The sequence below is a fragment of the Brienomyrus brachyistius genome, chromosome 1 (assembly GCF_023856365.1).
Source record: "Brienomyrus brachyistius isolate T26 chromosome 1, BBRACH_0.4, whole genome shotgun sequence".
NCBI lineage: Eukaryota > Metazoa > Chordata > Actinopteri > Osteoglossiformes > Mormyridae > Brienomyrus > Brienomyrus brachyistius.
In genome coordinates, this window is record NC_064533.1 from 47,968,429 (window position 1) to 47,992,866 (window position 24,438).

At 47.8% G+C, this 24,438-nt stretch overlaps 1 protein-coding gene across 1 annotated transcript in view; it reads right to left on the reverse strand.

The window, feature by feature from the left end:
• mrps9 (mitochondrial ribosomal protein S9) overlaps nucleotides 1-4,531 on the reverse strand; it is an 11,868-nt gene extending 7,337 nt beyond the window's left edge. The window contains 5 exon segments of the mRNA XM_049015971.1: nucleotides 39-118; nucleotides 286-316; nucleotides 405-467; nucleotides 3,664-3,846; nucleotides 4,381-4,531. Of these exon segments, the coding sequence (XP_048871928.1) occupies nucleotides 39-118; nucleotides 286-316; nucleotides 405-467; nucleotides 3,664-3,846; nucleotides 4,381-4,506 (483 nt within the window). The 5' untranslated portion in view covers nucleotides 4,507-4,531.
• Nucleotides 4,532-24,438: the final 19,907 nt, after the last annotated feature.

The window sequence follows — 24,438 nt, forward strand, 5'->3', positions numbered from 1 at the left end:
GCAGCAGAACTCAGTCACTATGGTCACCCAATACTCACATGCATCAAGGAGTAATATGACGGCTTCCCTGTGTAGAACAGGAAGTGAAGAGGGCGGCCATCTTTACCCCACTGAACAGCTGAGACAAAAACAAAACATGAAGCACACACACAAATGCTAAGCTTGTCAGGAAACAGAGGCTTTTAATTCAGTGATTACCTTGCATGGGATCAGCACAGACTAAGCGGCCCCCCCCAGGCATGTAACTAACCAAATGTCTAAAACTGACACGCCTTAACACCGTACCTCTCTGCCTGGGAAATATTTCGTCCGGATGCTGTGGAAAGATGGGACAACGCACGTTAGCTTAGCGCCGTTGTCCATTCTAGCGTACGGAGAGGTGGGGGCTCGGTTTCCCCCCTTACCTTCATGACGGGTCGGGCTTTCCTGTCGAACAGTCCGGAGGGAAAAAGGTAGGCGATGCTGCGCTGTAAGAGAGAGACAGGAATGACGCCCGGATTTGCCGGCCTTACGCCCACGTTCAAGCTAAAAGGCTTGTAAGTGTGGACTGATCTGGAACCCAGGCCTGCCTTCACCCTACCCCCCTCGCCCAGAAAACCATGGGATCCAGTCCCCTTTGCACAGTCATACCAAAAAGCCTCACAGGCCATTTCTCGTGCTCCCAAAGCACCCCGACCGCTCATCTTCCCTGACGAACGGCCCCCACCGCCATCAGCGACGCCTCTCTTCCCGCCCTTCTGCAGCACGAGCAGAAAGCCAGGCAGGGGTCCTGTCTTGCACCACAGCGGAAGCTCAGCCACCCCATCGGGGCCCAGCTGCGAAGTTAGCACCGCTAACGCTAGCGCCGTTGGCGGCCACACTTGGACACCCCCCCAGCCCACCCTCACCGAGGCCACGAGGACGACCGGACGGAAGCTTCTGAATCGGGCCACAGACCAGATGAATGTGGCCCATGGTTCAGGAAGCCGCGTCCCGCCCCGGAAATGTGTCTCGTGAAGTATGTCAGCTTCATCACCACAATGAAGGGGGGGGGGGGTCTTGAACTTTTCTCTGCTTTGATTTTCTCCATTTTTCAATTAGAGGGGGAGCAGATGCTGACGGAGGGGGCAGGGCGTGGGGTTTTCACACTGTCAAAAGCGGAGGAAATCAGAGAGAGAAGGGGCCAGACAGGAAGGGGGGATGAAAGAAGAGGCAGAACGTCTCAGCAGACGATGGCAGCACCTGTTCCTACCTCAGGACACAATATGGCACCCCCCACCCCCCAGGGAGCGAGAGTGACGTCCTTGTCAGTGGTGATCTGACTGTTTTCTGGACACTTCGACGTGGCCCGAAGAGAGGCCAGCATTCCGACTCAACTGCGGGGGGGGGGGGGTCAGGCGCTGGTGTCAGCTGGAGTCCCTGGGGTTCAGCTGACTTGTCACTACTGCTCCCCACCCCCCCACTACCATTCTTTGCCAAAAACACAAAAGTGACAATGGCAGGCCTGTCAGCTGGGGGGGGGTTACAGGAACGTTTAAATTATCTTTGGCTTAAAATTGGAGATGATCGACACTTTGAAGACACCCAGCGTAGGGCTATTGGCACACTCTCTTGCTATGAGTGGGAGGGGGCCCTAATTCTAAGCCTGATAATGGTCTCTAAGCCTCCCCCCAGTAGGGAACCAGATAAGAGCAGTTTTACACGAGAGCAAGACCACTGATATGGGGAAACATTCCACAAAAGCAGGATTTTTCCATTAACCAGATACCTTAAGCCAAATGTAAGGACAGTCCAATAGGAATGTCATGTTCCTGCAGTTAAAAGTTTGGCTTAAGTTATCTGGCTAACTGGGAAATTCTTATTTGTAGAACGTCCCCATGTTCTCAAACCAATGGGCAGGGGCAAGAATCCAAAATAAACTAAACATATTCTGTTGTCTGTCCCATGTCCCAGCAACGCAGGTGGATTTGCTGTCCCCCCAGGTAAAAAAAAAGTGGGGTGCAGGTCATGTTCCAGTCCTTCATTAAGCAAACGCACCCCCTATCCCCCCAGCTGTTAAGCGCCATCAGCAGCTTCACGCGTTTGTCAACTCCACTGATCTTTCCGGAGATAACCGACGGCACACAGGTGCCTGCATGCGACCCATGGCCCCTCTCCCACGATGCATCTGGTGTCCGGGTGTCTACCGTCAGTTTGGCTTATGCACGCCTGTCCTAACGGCTTCATTCATTAGCGGCGAGGGACGCATCAGGAATGGAAAAAAAATCAAAAACAAAACGGCAGGGCGAATCAATTACGGGCGCCTCTCTCTGCCGCGTAATTACAGACGCGGCATTTAAAGCCGGCGGACCCGTGGGCGTGCAGCGACGCTAATGCACCGTAATGCGTGCGCTCGGCGGCACCTGCCAGCCGGCCTCTCTGGCGAACACGCAGGAAGAGTCGCACCTGAGTCCCGGGTCCAGCGCACACGTGCTCTCAACCGAGGCTCAGACACGCCCCCACTTTCAGCAAAACCCCACATTCAGACATTTTAGCAGTGATCCCTGCTGCTCGCTCACCCTTCCCCAATCACACACCTGTTTTTAGTCTCTAGAAAGATGACTTTGGTGAATAATTACTGCAATAGATGGATCTATTTAATCCAGACTTCAAATACACTTTACAAATTTAACTCCCTTTCCATAAATGTTTGCATTGAAATATTTTAACAGCTTTGACCGACGCTGACATCTGATTGATTATGTATCAATGTTTTAAATCTAATTTAACATGCCTTTCACCCACTTTTTACTTCAGCAACACAATACACACACAGTAGCCTCGTAACTCACATTACATGTAACCACACATGCAATAATCTCGCATGAATCTCGAGTACAATGAAGAACAAGAGTGTGATTCCTGTGTGAAACGTTACATCATGAACTCACAGGTACCAAGCAGCAGAGAGGAACAGACTCTTGTCAGGCAGACTGCTGATCTGAATGCAGGAGGGTGCCACGGTTGTACCGGTTAAGGAGCAATTAAGTTGAACTTAAGTTAAACTAGTAAAACAGGTGAATATTCCATGTTCCTGTGGACGGAAACTAAGAAAAGTAACATCCATCCATTTTCCAAACCGCTTATCCTACTGGGTCGCGGGGGGTCCGGAGCCTATCCCGGAAGCAATGGGCACGAGGCAGGGAACAACCCAGGATGGGGGGCCAGCCCATTGCAGGGCACACTCACACACCAGTCACTCACACACGCATTCCTATGGGCAATTTAGCAATTCCAATTAGCCTTAGCATGTTTTTGGACTGTGGGGGGAAACCGGAGTACCCGGAGGAAACCCCACGACGACATGGGGAGAACATGCAAACTCCACAGCCATGTAACCCAGGCGGAGACTCGAACCCGGGTCTCAGAGGTGTGAGGCTACAGTGCTAACCACTGCACCACCATGTGTAAAATAACTAACTTGATAAATATACTGACTGTTCTGGCATAGGAAAATGCAACCTTCTGAGGGTATCATGGGGAGCAAGAAAAGCGAAAAGACAATAGCTTCATAGGGGGTAAAGTATCCTTTCTCTGTTCCGTTCTACAGCACTGCATTGCAGTGTTCTATTATAGAACAATCAACTGAACATCTGTAAAGATCCCGGAGGGGCAGTAATGCAGTGACAAGGCTGAGGTTCTTACATCCACATCCTCCTGGGTGAAGGTCTCAGGATCTTCGCCCATCATGTTTGCCAGATGCCTCTTTCCAATCTTGAACTCCTCTATCTGTTTCTTGATGTACTCCTCGGAAAACTTCTCCTGGCCCGTAGATGCTTGGTGCTTGCCACTGGAGGCTGGATCCATGTGAATCTGGCGTGACAGCACCTAGGGGAGGGGAGGCGAGGCTGGAGGTTAGACCTCTGCATGCTGTACTCAGCTGAGTGGACCATCACACAACACCTGTATTTTTACATTACGGTGTGAAGCAGGTATTGCTGGCACACTAAAGAAATTGAGGGGTCAGCATCCTCCTGTCCTACCCAGAGGTCCAAGTGTCTCATTAACTAGAAAGACACGCGGGTTTTAATGAGGCGTCTTTGCATTTTTACCTTCTCCGTGATGAGATATAAGGGTTATTAAGTCACTACAGTAGCCCCAGAGAGGTCACGGGCAAAGGGGAATTTAAAAGGGATTTTAAATTAGCGTGGTGAAGTATAGATGTGTTAGTCCAAGCGACGATAAATCCATATCATGTTATATATGTACATCTGATAATTGAGCGAATCAACAGACATGCCGAAAGACGACAGCTGACTGGACGACCGGTAGGTCAACAGCAGCTACCGGAGCTGACAGATACACCTGCTTCATATGGTAAATCAACACTCTAAGCGTGAAAAACAAATAAGAACTACTTACGGGAGCTGCTGCGGTGACTGGCTGCACATTTCCCGACACAGATTTCGCAGTAATTACAGCAGAAGCCCTGCGGACGCTAAGAAACAACCTCATGGCGTTGCCACCGGACGCGGCCATGTTTGACATTAACCGCGCATGCGCAGTCGCAAAGATACAGACGCTCTTCTCAGAATAGCCGGAGTGTGAAATCCTTACATCCACCATCTAACTGCTTTTCCTTGTCAGGCTCGCGGATATAACTGTGAAATTTTATTACAATAATATGCTTATTCTTGTATTAACTGTTTAATAAATTACTCGCAAAATATTTTGCTTTTTACATGTTCTTTATCGACATGTATTTGTTAGCATATATGTACATATATGGGCTCGGTATACATGGAGCATGCAAACAGGTGCCTATATCGTTTATTCACAATGCTTTGTTTTAGTATGTTGGGTGTATAACTGACTGTCAGAGGTGTGAATGAGCGAATGCTTTTTTATATATTTAAAACTTAACTTTACCTCACCGCAAATTAAACGGAGGCCAAAGTGAAACGTTTCCCGGTGGGCATGAGGGTCATGGTGCACAAATGCCCGTGTGCGCGTGTCCTGATATGGTGAGATGACAAAGAATCATAAATCTCACATAGTCTTGTAAGGAAATGTGGTAAAGACACCGAACATTACACTTTCGGTATAACAATGTCTATATTCTACCATATTCTATCATAGATAAATAATTAGCCAGATTATAAACGTAATATGCATCTATCCATCCATTTTCCACGGGCGGCTGATGCACGGTCATCCTCATCAGCATATCTTCACACTGAATTGTGAGTCGTACAGCATCGCACTTCTATGTCATCTGCATGACTTGCTGTAATATCTCTTTTTGTTGTCGCATCCCGCTTTGTCGTGGCGCTCCCAGAAATTTTTCATAGGGGTCACACGAAAGCCAAGTCGTAACTGGATTTCAGGAACTCTATTATGCTGTTATAGTTAAACGTTATGTCAAAATGATTGTTAAGGAATATAATTTCTGCATGTGAGTCCCTGGGGATGCACTAGATTGCCATCGATTGTACCTGGATGACGGCACCACAGGATGTCCTACCATCCCGCTCAGATGTACCCCGTGTGCCCAGCATCACTGAAATCAAGGCTGCTCCATCCAATAGACAGCATAGGCGGCTGCCTGGGGCGCCGCCTTCTGAGGGGGCGTCAATTTAACTTTGCCTCCGGGGGTGTAAACACACGCAACACATCCTGCATGATTGCATGTCCTCTTTCTTGTTTCTGCGTATTTAAAAACTCATGTCTTTGGTATGAATTAGTGCAGCACTTAATTTAAGCGCCCGACCACTAACACCATAAGACGTGGATCAACAATTCGAATAAAAATGGCACATTTGTTTCCCACGAGGCACATAATAGTGTGTGTAAAGGATTTCCCCGCATTCGGCTTTATGTGTTTCGGCGGAGCCCTATCGCGCCGTCACGCTGGTAAGAGGCTTCTGCTCTAAGATCCCGTAATAACTGGTAACAGTGTCACCCTGAACGGGCGGTTTACACAGCCTCACTGCCCTCAGTAAAGCGCACATGCCGAGTAGCGGCGGTCATGCTATAGAATGGATTAATGGCCGTTTCTGAGAAGGCCAAGTATTAGTTTCAGTCCAGCTAGTAGGGCGACTGTTGCATGGAAATGGAGAAGATGCAGTAATATTACGTGTTTGGTTTTCATTACTGAGAGCTGCTATTGGCGTGCGCCTGTTTCGCGATGGAATTACTCGCATGTGACCACATGGGGGCGATATTTTGCACCGAGTAATTCGGTCTCTACCTTAGAATTTTTTTTTTTTTTTTTGGAATTGTTGACACACCACAGCACACAGTGCACAACAACGAAATGTGTCCTCTGCATTTAACCCATACGTGACATAGCAGGGGGCAGCTAATTCAGCGTGAGCAGTGCTTACCTTGCTCAGGGTACCTCAGTGGTGACTTGGTGGTCAGGGATTAAAACCTGCAATCTTTCAATTAGAAGTGTGCTTCCCTAACCATCAGCAATCAAGTCAAGACTCCAAAGCCTCAAAACTCACTACCAAATAAAGCTACCTAAGAATACAAGAGCGTAAGGAATGAAGATGCCTGTCTACACAAATAATCTGAGGATTGTATCCTACATTCAGAAGCCCTTTCCTAAACTCTTCCATCCTTTGTGTCCCTGTGTTCTGATCTATGCTGGCCCCTAAATAGTTTCCATTTGTGAGTTTGTGTTGGGGAATCAGTGTTAACAGTAAAGTGGTCATCGAGATTGACCTTCTGTATTCCTTTTAAGGTTTTTGTATACACCCCCCCTCCCCCCATAAGACTGGAGAGGTTTATAGCTTGTAATCTGGCCATGAAAGGCAAACCCTTGACCAGACATGAGTCGCACTGCTATTCTTTGAACTTGTATCTGTTTGATGGTGTTAAGACGAGATGGTGTGCGGCAAAAACCGACCACTTTCAGCATTAATAGAGGGCAGGTGAGGGATGGAGTGGGAGGAAGACATCCACCTCTCTCATCACGTTTTTTGATGGTCCAGCGCAGATTAGCAGTGATTAGCTACATTTGAGAACGTTACGCAGAGTGGCAAGGAAGCAGAAAGGACCCAGAAGAGGGGCTGCATGTGGTCTTCAGACTGAGCCTGTCACAGCGAGCTCGCAATCTTAATAAGGCAGATTAAATGTGATCAGAACCATAGTCTTTGCATTGCCTACTTCTTACTTTCTTCCCAGAGATAAATAACACCTGCTCTTCCATATGAAAAGCCTTAAACGCTTGATTTTAATCCACTGTACCTCTCTGTTGTCAGGGTCACGAAAGAAAATCAAAAAAGGCTAAACTGACGCTGGCGACAAAACGATTAGCAGTCTGCTAATTTCGTTTTAGAAAAATGTTTTGTGGAGAGAGTTGTAGTTCTGCTTGTTTTAAATTAGGCTTGGATTCAGACATATCTACCTGTCTAGGTATTTGTGGTATTAATCAGACACACACACAGGCCCGTAGGGGGACACTCACAGGTCTGTAGGGGAACACAAACAGGTCTGTAGGGGGACACACACAGGTCTGTAGGGGGACACTCACAGGCCGGTATGGGGACACACACAGGTCTGTAGGGGGACACTCACAGGCCGGTATGGGGACACACACAGGTCTGTAGGGGGACACACAGGCCGGTATGGGGACATTCACAGGTCTGTAGGGGGACACTCACAGGTCTGTAGGGGGACACACACAGGCCGGTATGGGGATACACACAGGTCTGTAGGGAGACACTCACAGGCCGGTATGGGGACACACACAGGTCTGTAGGGGGACACACACAGGTCTGTACGGGGACACACACAGGCCGGTATGGGGATACACACAGGTCTGTAGGGAGACACTCACAGGCCGGTATGGGGACACACGCAGGTCTGTAGGGGGACACTCACAGGTCTGTAGGGGGACACACACAGGTCTGTAGGGGGACACACACAGGTTTGTAGGGAGACACTCACAGGCCGGTATGGGGACACACACAAGTCTGTAGGGGGACACTCACAGGCCGGTATGGGGACACACACAGGTCTGCAGGGGGACACTCACAGGTCTGTAGGGACACACACACAGGCCGGTATGGGGACACACACAGGTCTGTAGGGAGACACTCACAGGTCTGTAGGGGGACACACACAGGTCTGTAGGGGGACACACACAGGTCTGTAGGTGGACACTCACAGGTCTGTAGGGGGACACACACAGGCCGGTATGGGGACACACACAGGTCTGTAGGGGGACACACGCAGGTCTGTAGGGGGACACACGCAGGTCTGTAGGGGGACACTCACAGGTCTGTAGGGAGACACTCACAGGTCTGTAGGGGGACACACACAGGTCTGTAGCGGGACACTCACAGGCCGGTATGGGGACACACACAGGTCTGTAGGGGGACACAGACAGGTCTGTAGCGGGACACTCACAGGCCGGTATGGGGACACTCACAGGTCTGTAGGGACACACACACAGGCCGGTATGGGGACACACACAGGTCTGTAGGGAGACACTCACAGGTCTGTAGGGGGACACACACAGGTCTGTAGGGGGACACACACAGGTCTGTAGGTGGACACTCACAGGTCTGTAGGGGGACACACACAGGCCGGTATGGGGACACACACAGGTCTGTAGGGGGACACACGCAGGTCTGTAGGGGGACACACGCAGGTCTGTAGGGGGACACACACAGGTCTGTAGGGGGACACTCACAGGCCGGTATGGGGACACACACAGGTCTGTAGGGGGACACAGACAGGTCTGTAGGGGGACACACACAGGTCTGTAGGGGGACACAGACAGGTCTGTAGGGGGACACTCACAGGTCTGTAGGGGGACACACACAGGCCGGTATGGGGACACACGCAGGTCTGTAGGGGGACACACGCAGGTCTGTAGGGGGACACACACAGGTCTGTAGGGGGACACTCACAGGTCTGTAGGGAGACACTCACAGGTCTGTAGGGGGACACACACAGGTCTGTAGCGGGACACTCACAGGCCGGTATGGGGACACACACAGGTCTGTAGGGGGACACAGACAGGTCTGTAGCGGGACACTCACAGGCCGGTATGGGGACACTCACAGGTCTGTAGGGACACACACACAGGCCGGTATGGGGACACACACAGGTCTGTAGGGAGACACTCACAGGTCTGTAGGGGGACACACACAGGTCTGTAGGGGGACACACACAGGTCTGTAGGTGGACACTCACAGGTCTGTAGGGGGACACACACAGGCCGGTATGGGGACACACACAGGTCTGTAGGGGGACACACGCAGGTCTGTAGGGGGACACACACAGGTCTGTAGGGGGACACTCACAGGTCTGTAGCGGGACACTCACAGGCCGGTATGGGGACACACACAGGTCTGTAGGGGGACACAGACAGGTCTGTAGGGGGACACAGACAGGTCTGTAGGGGGACACTCACAGGTCTGTAGGGGGACACACACAGGTCTGTAGGGGGACACTCACAGGCCGGTATGGGGACACACACAGGTCTGTAGGGGGACACACACAGGTCTGTAGGGGGACACTCACAGGCCGGTATGGGGACACACACAGGTCTGTAGGGGGACACACACAGGCCGGTATGGGGACACACACAGGCCGGTATGGGGACACACACAGGTCTGTAGGGGGACACACACAGGCCAGTATGGGGACACTCACAGGTCTGTAGGGGGACACTCACAGGCCGGTATGGGGACACACACAGGTCTGTAGGGGGACACACACAGGCCGGTATGGGGACACATACAGGCCGGTATGGGGACACACACAGGTCTGTAGGGGGACACACACAGGTCTGTAGGGGGACACACACAGGCTGGTATTGGCACACACACAGGTCTGTAGGGGGACACTCACAGGTCTGTAGGGGGACACACACAGGCCGGTATGAGGACACACACAGGTCTGTAGGGGGACACTCACAGGCCGGTATGGGGACACACGCAAGTCTGTAGGGGGACACACACAGGCCGGTATGGGGACACACACAGGTCTGTAGGGGGACACTCACAGGCCGGTATGGCGACACACACAGGTCTGTAGGGGGACACTCACAGGCCGGTATGGGGACACACACAGGTCTGTAGGGGGACACTCACAGGCCGGTATGGCGACACACACAGGCCAGTATGGGGACACACACAGGTCTGTAGGGGGACACACACAGGCCGGTATGGGGACACACACAGGTCTGTAGGGGGACACATACAGGTCCAGCTGCTCAAGATGCCAATTTAAGCTTGCTGTCATTGATTTTATTTATTTATTTATTTATCATTTATCTCTGATCCAAGGTAAAAAAAAAAAAAAAAACACATTCTGCTGTTGGACAGCACTGATCGATCACAGAAACGCTGCGGAGGAGATGTGTGGATTTGTAATTTTTCTGAAAATCACATTCAGTGAGATTTTGCATATTGATTTGACTGGATGAATTATCTCAGATGCTCCACTTCAGATGCCTTTAACTCATATAATACAGCTTAAAAACACTAACTAACGATCTCTCATCCCTAACAGTTATGTGCTAATTGAAAGCAATTACTATAATGTAATGTAAATCTTATGGTTAAACTGGTGTGATTTAATTACACCTGATGCCTAATGATGAATTGAGACTAATTAAATAATTCAGGAGTTCTTGGTTTTTAGAACTCGGGCAACAGCTATAACTTTGCGGGATCTGGATCATATACATTGGCAGCCTGTTCTTCTCAGATATAACTTTATCTAAATTCACAGACTCGGTTTTTACAGACAGATAAAAGCGTTTCAAGGGAATTTTAAGGTCATGCTAATTTTAAGATAAATAATGATCCAAACAAGCATTTGCATGACTCTAGATCTGCTCTTCAAGGGATATTTAAATGTTTAAATATTTGTAGATATTGACAAGAATAATAAAACATAAAAAACAATCAATAATTGGTAACTGTGGTGAATTTTTAATACACATTAACAATATTACGTATATTTCAACATAAAACAACATTCAGTAGTTTTTAATAATAGTATTTGTTTTTTGTAAATATTATTTTTGTCGCCTCCCGGTGTTATAAGGGGTCATTACATGGTCGATTTCACGGTGAATGAGCGATCGTGTAGAAATGAACGGCAAAGGCTCGACATGAGGCGCGGTGCACACGACCGTGAGCGGGGAGAAGAAGGCAGAGAAAAGACGTCAGGTCTGGGTGTCGGAAAGCAAATTAGAGCTAAGGATGGTGTTCTAACAGCTGAAGAAAGGCAGAAAGTGCTGTTTGTCAGGGAAGGGGGAGCAGAGGGTAAGCTCTGGGGAGAGGCAGGGAGCACGACAACCAGTGCTGACTGACTTCTTCATGGAGGGAGTAGGGGGGCTGATTGGAAATGGTAGCAGGGGTTAGAGGGTGGGGGATGGTAGGAGACATCACAGCTTCCTGATTGTCTCAGGAGTGCACAAGAATTCTTCTGTTAGGCATCAGACATCACTGTATGTGTCACTCAGTATTTAAATGCTGGTCTTTAAACACAGTGTAGTCTGTGTTTCAATGTTTTTTATTTGAATCAAATGTGGCGAAATTGGCATCCCTTGGTTTGGATTTCGACTGTGACTCTCCGCCCACTTCCTCCGTCCTCCGTCTGTGGAGGGCCGTCGATCACCCGGTGACTGCATGTGACTCACCGCAGACGCGTCCCTGGGAAGGAGCTGGACGGGGCTGCATCCTGCACGGTTTGGAGGGGCCACTGCACTGCAGGACGGCGGCGGGGGACATGGCCGTGGGGGCCCAACGTGGCTGGATTTGCAGGGCTGTCCCGGGCCGAGATCTGGAACGTTCCGCTTGGCGCACGTCCGTGGCGGGCCAGCTAACGAGCAAGCTAACGAGCCTGGGCGTCCCGCCAGTGCATGGCGGTCCTGCTTCAGGTGCCAGGGCTGGGGGCAGGCCGATTGGGTGGCGGGGGGGCTGGGGGGGGGGGGTTCGGGCCAAAGTTAACAGACTGACAAAATCAGCTCCTTAGAGAAGCACTGGGGTATGAGAGTGTTGCAAATAGCCGCTGTTTATCGAGCATGTTATTTCATTTTAACATATTTAAACAGCTATAAGTGGATAAGCAGTTCCTGAATATGTTTGGATATGAGTCTGTTTACAGAGTAATAATGTTGTATTTCAGCAATAAACGATATAACTTAAACATACACGTCCGCACTGGGTGAGGGCTCCACCCGAGCCACACGGGACACTCCGTCTCTCCGCCCCACCAGATGGACAGTCATCAGGGTCTCTGGATGGCGAAAGGCCACAGCGGAGGAAGCCAATCGAGCGGCCAGAGGGGAGGCGGCCCCCACTCCCCAGCCTGTCCGTCAGTGACATGCTAATTAGCCAGGCGCTGGCAGCATGGGCTCTGCGGACACATGTGCACTGAGATGCAGGTCCTGCTGGACAGGGTGGGTGGGACGCCGACACGATGCCACCTGGGCCCACCCGCCCCCAAACATACACGCGCTCTGTCTCCTGCGGGGGAGCGTCATACAGGAGGCAGAGAGAGACAACGTAAGGCCGCCCCCCCCAACAAAGGGATGTGGGGAAACCTCATCTAACCCCACCCCCACGTTGTCACCAGCAAGGGGCTGTGTTAGATATTTCACTATTATCGGGCTGAAATACTTCATGTTAAAAGTACCAAATGCAAAATTAATTGCTAGGAATTATATTAACTCCCACTAAATCCAGAGTGTGAATCCCTCATTGTAGCTCATTAAATTATTGATTGCACATATATATATATTGGATGTATATATAACCTCACTGGAGCCTAATCATACTGCAGACCAATTAGCTATCAGTATATAAGGCCAAAGATACTGTCAAGGACACGGGACCGTGTTCAATCCTCTAATAACAGAGCAATAACAAGAACTCAGGGGGTCTGTATCAGGGCAGGATGAAGATTCTCTGTTTTTCTTTTTATTTCTCTTTGCTTGGGACTTGTATTTTTCTAAATAACCATTTGTCAGTTTTCCTGTTTTCCGTAGGATAAGTGATTACGGAGTTTCACATCGGTTCTGCATTTGCCTCATGCATCACTTCTGAAAAAAAAATAGTTGTGGGTTAAAGCAAAAAGAAAAAGAATCTGAAAAACATCCCATTTGTCTGAAGCAGCATAAGAGAATAAAATAAATGAATGATAATGCTGGGGGGGCGGGGGGGGAGAAAAATGAAAAGCGAGGAGAACGCCATCCTCCGTAGCTGTGTGAGGGACAGGGGGCCGTTTAACCCCCCCACACCCAGCCGAAGCAGCTTCTTTCTTGCTTCGGAGCAAACCCCACACGATGTCACTAACCCCGTCGGAGGCGGATTCCGGGACGCCCTCCTAATCCTGCACGCTGCTTATTCCCGTCCGGCTGCCATGTTTGCTCTGCCTCTCAACGGGGGTATCAGAAAGCAGCTGCCAGGGAACGACTCGAACCCTGGCACCGGGAGCCCGACGGGGAAGCCAAGAAAATAGGTATATCCCTACATGAGCCTTGTGTTTAACCCTCATTTGCATTTGGGTCGCCCCTGCGGCTACCGGCCAGTCTGTGTGCGCTCGCTCTGCCCTGTAAGCACCACGCGGCTGGGCACCCTCTGCTGGATGGCTTCCGAGAGTGATTTATCAGCCGCGGGGGGGGGGGGCTCTTTTGTCGCCATTTGATTATTTATTTGTCTTGGCAGACGCTACCACCCTGGCTTGGGAGGCTTAGAAAACGGCGGGAAAATCTCCAGCACATTCAGGTTAAGTACGTGACTCGACGCGGCGTCTGCAGACGAGAGAGCCCCGTTCTGGGAGTGGAACCTGTCACCTTCCGGGTAAAGGCCCGCTTCCCATCTTCCCGCCGCGAGACTGTCTGGATGGCAGGTGCGTGGAGCCGCGGGTCGGGGTGTCACTTGTGTTTGGCCGCTGTGAGGCTCTTCCCTCCCACATGGAATCAATCTGAATGCTGAATCATTCTCCCTTTCCTGATCTGATTTTAACTCCCCTATAGGGAGGATTGGGTTTCTTTCCTGAAGGCTGGGGAAGGGGGGGGGCGGGGGGGGGCTGCCTCACTTTTTCCCTGAGCCCCACCCCCCCTGCTAACGTAGTTTGGGCCGGAGGTGGCCAGAAGGTCTCTCCTTTCCGACGAAGGAAGGAAACCATTATGAGGAGGAGGTGGGGGGGGGCATTTCCAAGAGGTCCAGGGGGTGGGGGGTGAAGATCAGTGTCTCAGACAAGACAGCAAAATACCAGCGAGGAACCATCTAAGAACTTGCTCCCCTTTCTTCTCTTACTGAGCCCCGATGCGATGGTCTGGGTTGCAGACTGTCCTCCATCGCTGCCCCTCTCCATCTGCTTACACCTGTCAGCGTCTGCATGCCTCCACACCTCTGTGTGCAAAATGCACGGCCTCTTCCATGCGGGTCGTCCACGGCATCTGCGTGCACCACAGGTGCTTTGAGCTTAACCTGCTGTGTGTGTTTGTTCCCCAAGCGCTACGCCTTTCAAACGGGTGCTTGGCTTGTACCTGACGCCCCACAGGAGACCCTGTTTTGATCCGCTAATCGTTTAGGTAAGCTGACACCTCCACTCTAGATTAAACTGGCTACTTCCAAGGGCCAGATGACACCCTTAGATATCCATGCTTTGTGATCCATGCCACATGCAGCCATAGAACACAGAGGTCTGCAATGATACTAACCTGGTTTGTCCGATGTTGTGTCCATAACCTCTTCAGAACTTCAGGAACTGTAATTCAGCATCCTCTACAGATTGGCCCACCCCCAAAAAGAGTGTGGAGAGCTTCTGCTCCTTGAAGGCCAATACAGAGAGAGTGAGGAGGAGTTTCTCCCCCCATGACATTCGGACCTCCAACCAGGGGAACACCTAGGACTGGCTGCTAATCCCCCCCCCCATTACAAATCTACTTATTACTTATGGAACTCCCTCTGCCCACTGTTGTACTGTTTTATTAATCACACAAACTGCTATAACTGCATATATCTATTTTATAATATCTCTGCCCCCCCAAAAAAAAAAAAAACACATTAGATTCCTGTGTGTAATTTTCTTTTTATCTAACCCTGTCTAACCCTCTGCTACATTTGCACCCCATTGTTTCATGTCGCAGAATGTCAAAAAATAACATTTCACTCGAAGTTACACTATATATTGGTATATGATATATGATATATCATACACCATTGGTGTATCATTGGTATATCATCAGTGACAGAAACCATTTGAATTTGGGTACCAGGGAGGTAAAGGCAGGTAAATGTTTGTAGTGGCTGTCAGAGGGGTGGGGGGACTCTGATTCTCTTAAATTCCCAACATATTATATACGCCACCCCCCCCCCACCCCCCCGCCTGCCACTATGAGTCAGTGTCCCTGACGTATCCGGATGGAGACGATTCCCATGACAGAACCTGTGTTAACATGTGCTGCCGGATGTCGCGCCAAAGCTGCCCCATCGAGTGACCTGTGCTTCAGCTAACATGCCTCTTCATCGGGGTCCATCCTACTATCTGACGGGCAAGATCACGGCGTGGCGTAGCACCTCCACGCTTCCCGAGTCAGAAGTTCAGCGGGTGGGCCGGGGGGGGGGGGTTTAGAAAATAGGACAGTCTTCTGCTCTGGTATTTTGTAAAAAGAAAAAAAAATACCCCAAAACACAGCGATCGTTGTCTATTTTGACGGCTGCAGCTACGAGCCGGAGAATGAAATGCCCCCCGGGGAGATGTGTATTTTTAAAAAGTGAAATATGCACTGCGGAGGCGCGATCCCACAGAGAGACGCCGGAATAATAAAGTTTGGCTCCTAAGATGCTGCTGCGGATCGGCAGATGAGGGAGTTCCCACCGGCCCCGCCGACCACACCTGCATCTGCTCTGCCAATTTATCCGCACCGTAGACTGCAAAGGTTAAATGACTAAAATCTAATATTTGCCTGGAGGGGGTCAAAGCACTGCAATTACGAGGTACAATCGAGCATGGGGGGACAATCAGCTACCTCAGCTTAAAGGGGGCCAAGTCTGCAAGCAAAGCTAGATCAGAAAGACCTTATTATCCCTCATTGTTTACCTATTTAACCCCCTCACGTCTTAGAGAGGTACGGTGTTCCTGCCCCCCTTCCCGGCCGGCTGCGCCCGGCCCAGGCCCGGCTAAATTTAGCCACGAACGCATTCAGGTAGGAGAACATTCACAGGAAGGCGTGCTGATGTGCGTCTCTTCTCCTGCTCTGCGAGAAGGCAGACGGCTGTTTTTGCCGCACGCCAATCATTAACTAACACCGGGATGATCGGCATGGCCCGGGGTGTGGAACGAAAAACTAAAGGTAGAGACTGGTGGGGGGGGGGGGGGGGGGGGGGGGCTGGAGCCAGATCCTCCACGTGCCTTTGCATTTGTTACCACTCTTCGATGCGCAGACCCTAATGACCGAAAATGAAAAGTGGGATTAGAGCATAATGCACAATAATCGTCTTGCGTCTGGCACTTCTGAACAAGGCTTGGAGAACAATTACTTGTAATCAAATATGTGTCTGTTACTGAAAAAGGTAATTATGTCCTTTGTGTATTACATCAATTAATTACTTTTATTTCTGCACGAGAAGCTTTTAAGCAAGCCTACTGCTATATATAAACTGGCACGATTTCAAAGGAGGATTCCGTAGGTATTTTTTCAGACCTCTCTGCTTTCCTTATTTCTCGCCTTGAGCAGAATGACACTCTGGGGTGTAATTATCAGTCACTCTCTAACATCCATGCGATTTTATTGTTCTATCAATCAGCGGTTCTCTGACTGCTCTAATGAAATGATCCATACGGCTGACCTCGAGGTCACCGAGGTCTGACGGACATGACATTCCAGGCATTATGTCATGTTTATATCTTTGTGGAGCAGTGAGAAGATCTCATTCTGAACCAGCAAAGGTCTTCAAAGAAAATGATCAACTGGTATCCATGTTTATCCTTATACACAGAACTTACAGAAGAATGACCGTTGTTAGAGAGGTATGATGTCCTGCTACTCCTATATGAAGGGTTTTCACTGGATGGAGAAGGTCATAATAGACTTTTGAAGAACATAGTGTGCATCCTATGAGTGTGACATGGGTTTGCAAAGGAGAAGATTCGGTTCGGTCACGTTTGGTTAAGAGCGTCATCATTCGTGCTGCGTGAAGCACCTGTCAACCGTTCAGAGCTTCTTGCATGGTACCAGTGAGGAATGGCGCTCCGCCGCTCAGGACAACGTGCCCAGCTGATACCACACCGTACAGCAGGCCCAGAGGAAGACGCTGACACAAATTACTGGAGGCTGACATGACCATATGCTCCGGCCGGGCAGGACTGAAGGAGAGGTGAGGCTTCGCGATGGACCAGGGTGTCACTCAACCTCAGATCACAGAGATGGAGGAAACGGCATCTGCTGGTAGCTTCACGGCGCATTCCTTACTGGGCTAATTACCTCCAAAGACATATCAGCTCTGTTTCAGTTCTCACTGAGCAGTTAACCCTTTGTGTCAGTATATGTATAGTTTGCAATTAGAGGGGGAAGGAGAGTTGGGAGGGGGGACGAGGATGAACCTTAACCCTGACCCCAGTAAACTCTAAGGGACCCCATAATAAGGACAGTTTTACACCATTCCAGTTTATTGTGACTTTTAGGAGATCATTCCCAAGATACACCGACTATAAGTCAATGAATTTACACATTGACACAGGGATCACACACTTGTACGAGATGGGATGCACAATTGGTGCATCCAATAAACCAGTGACAATCACAGAGAGCCTGCAATGTTTCAGGCACTATCTGTAGTTCATGATCAAATAACAACAGAACTGGAATTAATAGCTAAGAGCAAATAGCAACATACCGGACAATTATTATTATTATTATTATTATTATTATTATTATTATTATTATTATTATTATTATTATTATTATTACTGGGACTATGGACAGAATATAGACCCATGCAATTAGATGAAGGAAAAATACAAATATATTGGCAGAATATATGGAGAACCTGTGTATAGCTTATATGTGACCAGGCAGCCTCAGTGAGCTCACATCTTAACCATCCCAAGCCTGAGGTATGGGAGTTTTCCACCGTTTATGTAACATCTCAGATTCGCGGGGACTTCTCCAGCTCCTCCGTCTGTTAAGGAATCTCGCAACATGCATACAGGCAGATAGAGAGATGCAGTTAAGACCTTGAGCCATTGAGAAATGAAGAGCAGAGACAGAATTACTTAAATCTGGCAGCGAGGAGAGCCGCAGGTATCCTGCGTGTGTGTGTCTGTGTGTGTGTGTGTGTGTGTGTGCGTGTGCCTCTGTGTGCATGCATGTCTTAAATAACTGCCACAGTGAGCTACCTAACAGTTTACCAGAGGGATTAATCGCTAACTCGAGACACCCCTGTGCAATGATGAGTGATATATTAAAGCTTAAACCCTATAATCTATAAAGAAGCACATTCCTCTGCTACCCACAGCCTGATTAACCAAACAGCCATATTCTCTCTCCTGGTAGTTCTGTGGTTAATATGATACTGATGCACACAGTCCAGTTGGACTGATCTCCTGATTGCACTCAGTGACTCACCCAGCCACACACACACACACACACACACACTGGGCTGATGCCGTTCAGTAATGTTCTTTCTGCTTCTCCTCCATCCTGCCTGTACCTACAGCTTAATCCATACATGTCTGCACACCCACACACCGGCCAGCCAGCAGCAGGAGCGTCTGCCTCTGTGCGTCTGCGTGTCTGCGCAAATGTTCGCGTGCCGGCGTATGTGGTAGTTTGTGCGTGTGTGTGAGTGTGTGCGTGCATGTGAGTCCCTGTGTGTGTGTATGCATGTGTGTCAGTCCTTGTGTGTGTGCGTGCATGTGTGTGAGTCCTTGTGTAGGTGTGTGAGTGTATGTATGTGTGTGTGTGTGCGTTCACTCTGCTTCTCCCAAACTAAGTATTATCGACAGACACATCAGAGGCAGTGATGCATCAGCTTCCAGTAACCCCCCCCCCCCCCCCCAGCTCCCACCCGCCCCCCCAGGACATGGCTCTGACATGCTGTCACCTTGGTAACCACTGCCAAAGTGAGCAGCCTGCTGGGATGGCTGACCTCTGTCTGCACCGCGGCAGGGTGTCATCGCAGGAAGTGTCACCGGGACTGGCTGTTTGCCGACTGCTGCCATCGATCCGTCAGTGATCTCGCCGGCCATCGATTGCGCCCCCCTGCCCCACCCCCAGGTTTGGGTGAATTTATTCCATTGATACACAGGGTGTGTGCAGGGGGGTGTGTTTAACAGCCTTTGCCAGATGGGGAAGGCGGAGCCCTGTAACGGATCTGAATTTTTATCTCAGGTCCTTACTAAGGACAGGAGCAGAGATATGTAAAACCCTCTAGAGCAAAATAAACTGTGTTACCATCTCGTATCTCACTTTCAGAACATTTTGGGAAATGTTTTCACTTCATGCTTAAAAACATAACAGTTAAACCCGGCGCAGACAAAATGCGTTATCTGTTCCGCGTCTGATTCAATTTCTGCACAGTCAACAGGTTGATCGTTTGCATGTTAATGTTTCCCTGTAAAAGAATCGTAATTTGCAATATATTACAAGATCAGGCCGATGCTGCCTGTAGTCCGTCTGATCATTTTAATAAGCGCTGGGGCTCAGTGAATAGAGCAGTTGTGCAAATATGGATTTGACTCAAAGCTGGTCTCCTCCGGTAATAAATCAGCCTTAATGGGACCACCTGAAGCAGACATGAAACCACTGAGCAAGTTAAAAAGGATCCACATGCAGAATTCGGTGAGAACTCTGATCAGCTCCACCTCATTTTATAGCTTCTTTCCTTTTTATTTTTTTAATGATAAGGGGTTGAGGTGAATCTAGGCAGATTTTCCATTTCCCTGTATTCTGTGTCAGTGCTGCTTGTATGATGTCAGAGGTTAGAAAGACTTCACCATGAAAGGGGGGGGCACCCAAGGCTGCAGGCCATTAAGCCCCCCCCCCCCCCCCCCCCAACCCCTGAACTGGGCTGATCATTTGATGTTATGGATGAGGGTTAGGAGCCCACACAACAGGGTTCCCGTGTCATGGCTGTATCCCATCTGGGGGGGGTCACGACTCTGCGCAGCCCACCCCCAGCCCTCAAAACCACGGCCACACATGTGCGACCTGTCACTCTGGGGCCGAGCCTTGGGCATACTGGAGATCCCGGGGCAGGTGGGTATCGGGTGCAGCACAGGTGTGCGGGGGTAACGAGGCACGGGGGCAGACGTGGGAGTTCAGATCTGCAGACCGAGGGGCTAAATGAACCCTCAGCAGAGCCACTGGAAAAGATCCAGGTCCTTCTAGAGGCCAACCAGATGAGAGCCCCGGGGATGCTATCCACCAAGATGGCAGCTGGCCTGTGAGCAGTGACAGCTCAAAGCTGGTACAGAACCTGAAGAGGCATGGGGGACTCAAACCCACCAGGGAGACCCGAAACGATCCTACACCGGTAAACACAAGCAAAGTGTACCCACAGACAGCACAAGGAAACAAAGGAAGCTCATTCGATACTGTTCACCACTCACAGCACACACACAGCAAAAACTATACAGCATACAAACACACAGAACACACTCCATACTGTACACAATCTAACAGTACTCCCAACAAACAATCCAGTACTGTTACTCCGATTACATGCACTATACTTTAAAACTACAGTATATAGTACATATGTTCAGTATTTGCGCTTGATTTCGGTAACCTCGTCTCGTCTATAAATTGCGTAGATCTAGGAATCAGATGTTCTCTAAATCCAGACGGCGGTCCGGATGAGAACTGAACCGCAAGATAATGCGGACCCAGTCGACAACGCACCCTGTGAATCAATGTGGTTAATATGAAAGTTCATGCAAATGCTGTTTTGTTACTAAACATTGTTCCGGAACTCTGACCAAAATGTTTGAAAAGCTAGTCAGCTACAGAAATCTTACATTTACGCGAAGCTCGATGTATACACACACATACACTAAACACACACTGTCCTGGATTAATGTAAGCATCGTCAAAAAATAGATGGAGCCAATTGCTGATATCGTTACTGAAAGAGGAAATATACCCCTCTGTGACGTAAACATTCGCTTTTATCTAGCATCACATGATAAGAACGTGTTATGTGAATTATGATTGTTTTCAAAATTATATCATATGGGCGACCTTAATTATTCGTTTTATTTGATTAAAAATAACGAACAAAAAAAATAATTAACCATATGTACGAATTAACGGGTATGAATACAGTCTGCAAAGTTAAAATAAAAATATATATAATAATAATAATTTAGGTGCGATGATCTTTTGGCAGCGTGTAGAGTAAAATAAGGACGTTAATAAGTTTTGCTTTTTAAACGCCTTTCACCGTTGGTGCGGTATAATGCTTCGTGTAATTCCAAAGAAGTTCTGCGCAAGCGACATGTTTGTATGGGAGGATTATCTTTGCATAAGTTGTTTATATTATACTATATATATTATACAGAGAGCGTTTAATGTCTACAGTATTCTGTTAGACTTTTTCTTGTTCAAATATTACTTCTATATATTAGAAGAGGTTATTTATTCATACCATAATAATCCATATTTCAGAAACAAAACATTGCAAAAAGTTTTCCCCGGTAGGTCCATGTTACATTATATATGTCTGTCAAGGCCCCGGAGGGGTGCGATTTGTGTCTGAAGAGATGCGTGAAGTGATCTTGAAGCAATATATCCTTTGTGTTACACTCTTTCCTGGAAGCTAAATGGACACAATAAAAAAATCTTCACGAGTCTATTTGTGCAATATTTATAATCGATAAATCTAAAAAATGATTGAATCACTATGCCTGAGGTGTTGGGGAGCTGAAAGTGCTCATTAAGAGAAATAAAACTGCTTAAAACTGGTTAATCGGTATTCACACTGGCGTTAATTAATACCACGAGCATTCCGATCTTTAATTTCATATGAAATTCAGAAAGCATTTAGCGATAAAACCGTGAAAGTCTCCATGAATCTCTCCAGGGTACCTTGGTCCATCCTCTGCAGCATTTCAGGTAACTTCTACATTACGTAAGTAATTATTTTTATTGGGCCGTAATTACTATTAGCCAAGGCCTAACTGCCCGAATAACTTTTTAACTCTTGGCCGAATGTCACGTACACCTTGGTCACCCACAGCAAAGACAGGGGACAGAGAAGGTCGCCGCAAAGAACGTGCCTTGTAATTAATTGTGCGCGCATACACGGACTAATATTACAAATCTGCTAAATCATGTTAATCTTGCAGATTTGCCTGCCGAACTGCTTCTCGGAGCTTCTGCTTCGCTCTACCTATCTCTCTACGTGCAGAATGAAAGTACAGAGACTATAGCAGCCCCAAGCAGGGAGATTTAATTTCAGACACCGCGCAAATAACTTTTTGTTTACAGTGTACAACAAAAACTCACTTTTAAGTAAAGCAATAAATGCTAATCCCGCTGCAAAAACTCCGTACGGTTGGCGATGATAAATAGGAAAAAACGACAGTTTAAATAAGTGTGGTGTGCTTTTGAATTAGGCCCTACTTCTTTTAACATTTGAGACGCTGCGTCTACTATTAGATTGCAGAGGCAATGGATACTATTTAGTGATGAGAAAAGAGCGTCATGTAGGTCTATCCGTATAATTACAAGGGTAATAGCAGAAAAAAGGCCAAGGAGGCCACATCTGAAGCGAGATTCGGTTGCGAAAACGCGATTTGTGACATCTGACTTTAATAAAACGCTTATATTGGGAAATGCCCCCGAATTGTATCAAATGTTTTTTTTTTTTTTAATTTTCAGCCATAGCCCTCCGATCCTAAAGGAAATCAGCTGTATGTTGAACATATATATTACATAAAATATCAACTTTGGCGATTGTCATTTTTTTCTGATGTTTAGAAATGTATACCCATTGTGAAATGATTTGTTTTTGCATTTCTTTTCATAAATACGATATGAATTATAATTGATATAATTAATAATCATTGCTGAAAGCTGCAATTTTTGCAAAAGATTTAAAATATTTTTTTCATCGTTGTCCCAAACGGAATTGTGCATGTATAAACTACTCCAGAGGGTGGCGCTGACGTGTCGCGAAATCTTTCTGCAAGAAGATCGAGTATAAAATTTAAGTTGATACTTAAGTAAAATGCCCAAATAGTTGCTATTAAATCAGTCGATTTTATTTACAGAACGACGTATCTGATTTACAAGAGCATTAAATTATAATTGTATTTGCACTAACTATAAATTATTTAGACCTATACATCCCAGTTTCAAAAGAATACTTTTCACTTTTGAATTCAGGCATTACTGCGTGCACGCATATTACCAGAAAATAATAAACGGAGTAACGTATTACTCAAATAAGTATAGACCACTTACAAAAAAGAAAACATTTAAACTGGATGCAATCCATCTCTGAATAAAAACTTCGATTTTATCACTAGAGTTTTACGACCCCTTGTATTATTATTATTATTATTATTATTATTATTATTATTATTTGAAGATACTAATGGGAATCCGTGTTTATATTAAAATGAAATACAAGAACCTTGTGTTTATTCTTTGGGTAAAAGTATAGTCTTTTATTATTTTTTTCCACACTACCTATCTTTATACTTTGTTTTATAATAAACGTGACAGACCTGTCAACGATAGCTCTGCTTTAGGAAGCGAAGTATCCTCAATGAATATTTAGGCTTATTCTCTAAGGATGACGTCTTTAATGTCCATACACATAGCAGAGTGGATGGGGCGTTGTGGGCGCGCTAGTTATGGAAACCCGAAGGCTCAGTAGCGCTGAAGGTTGAACGGCTGGTGGTTCACGTTGAAATTATTTATCTCACTTTTCTTTACTGTTTTCTCGGCGAAATGGGGATCCCCCCCCCCCGCCTCCCCCGTTTTGTGCGCGAGCCGTCACTGGCTTCAGCGCGTCTCTAGTATTATTACACTGTTAAGTTAGGCGGCCTCCGCTGGTAATGATAGTGCTTGCTTAGCAGTGACAGCCCCTTTCCTTCAAGACGCTGGAAAATAAAATCCCAGCGTGGTTAAAGTTCGCAGTGAGCCAGGTGTACACAGTAACTCGGCTCTCGTTTTTTTAACTGCAAAAACTGAAAACACAAATGGTCACCTTTGCCCAGACTGGCATCTTCAAACCTACAGTACGGAAATAATGCTGTGTTTGATTGGACACGCTTACGCCAATTACGATTGCCAATGAGGTCATTTTTATAAAAATATTTATGGAAAATTATATAGCTAAAATCAGTTGCTTATTTGATTAGCGCCGTTTAACCCGATTAATATAATCCTTTGTGCCAAAGTGTCAAGCTGAACAATAGATGCCGACCTGTAATTTGCTGAAGTCCAGTTATTTATCTTTTTTGGAATTTCGCCGATATCAAGCA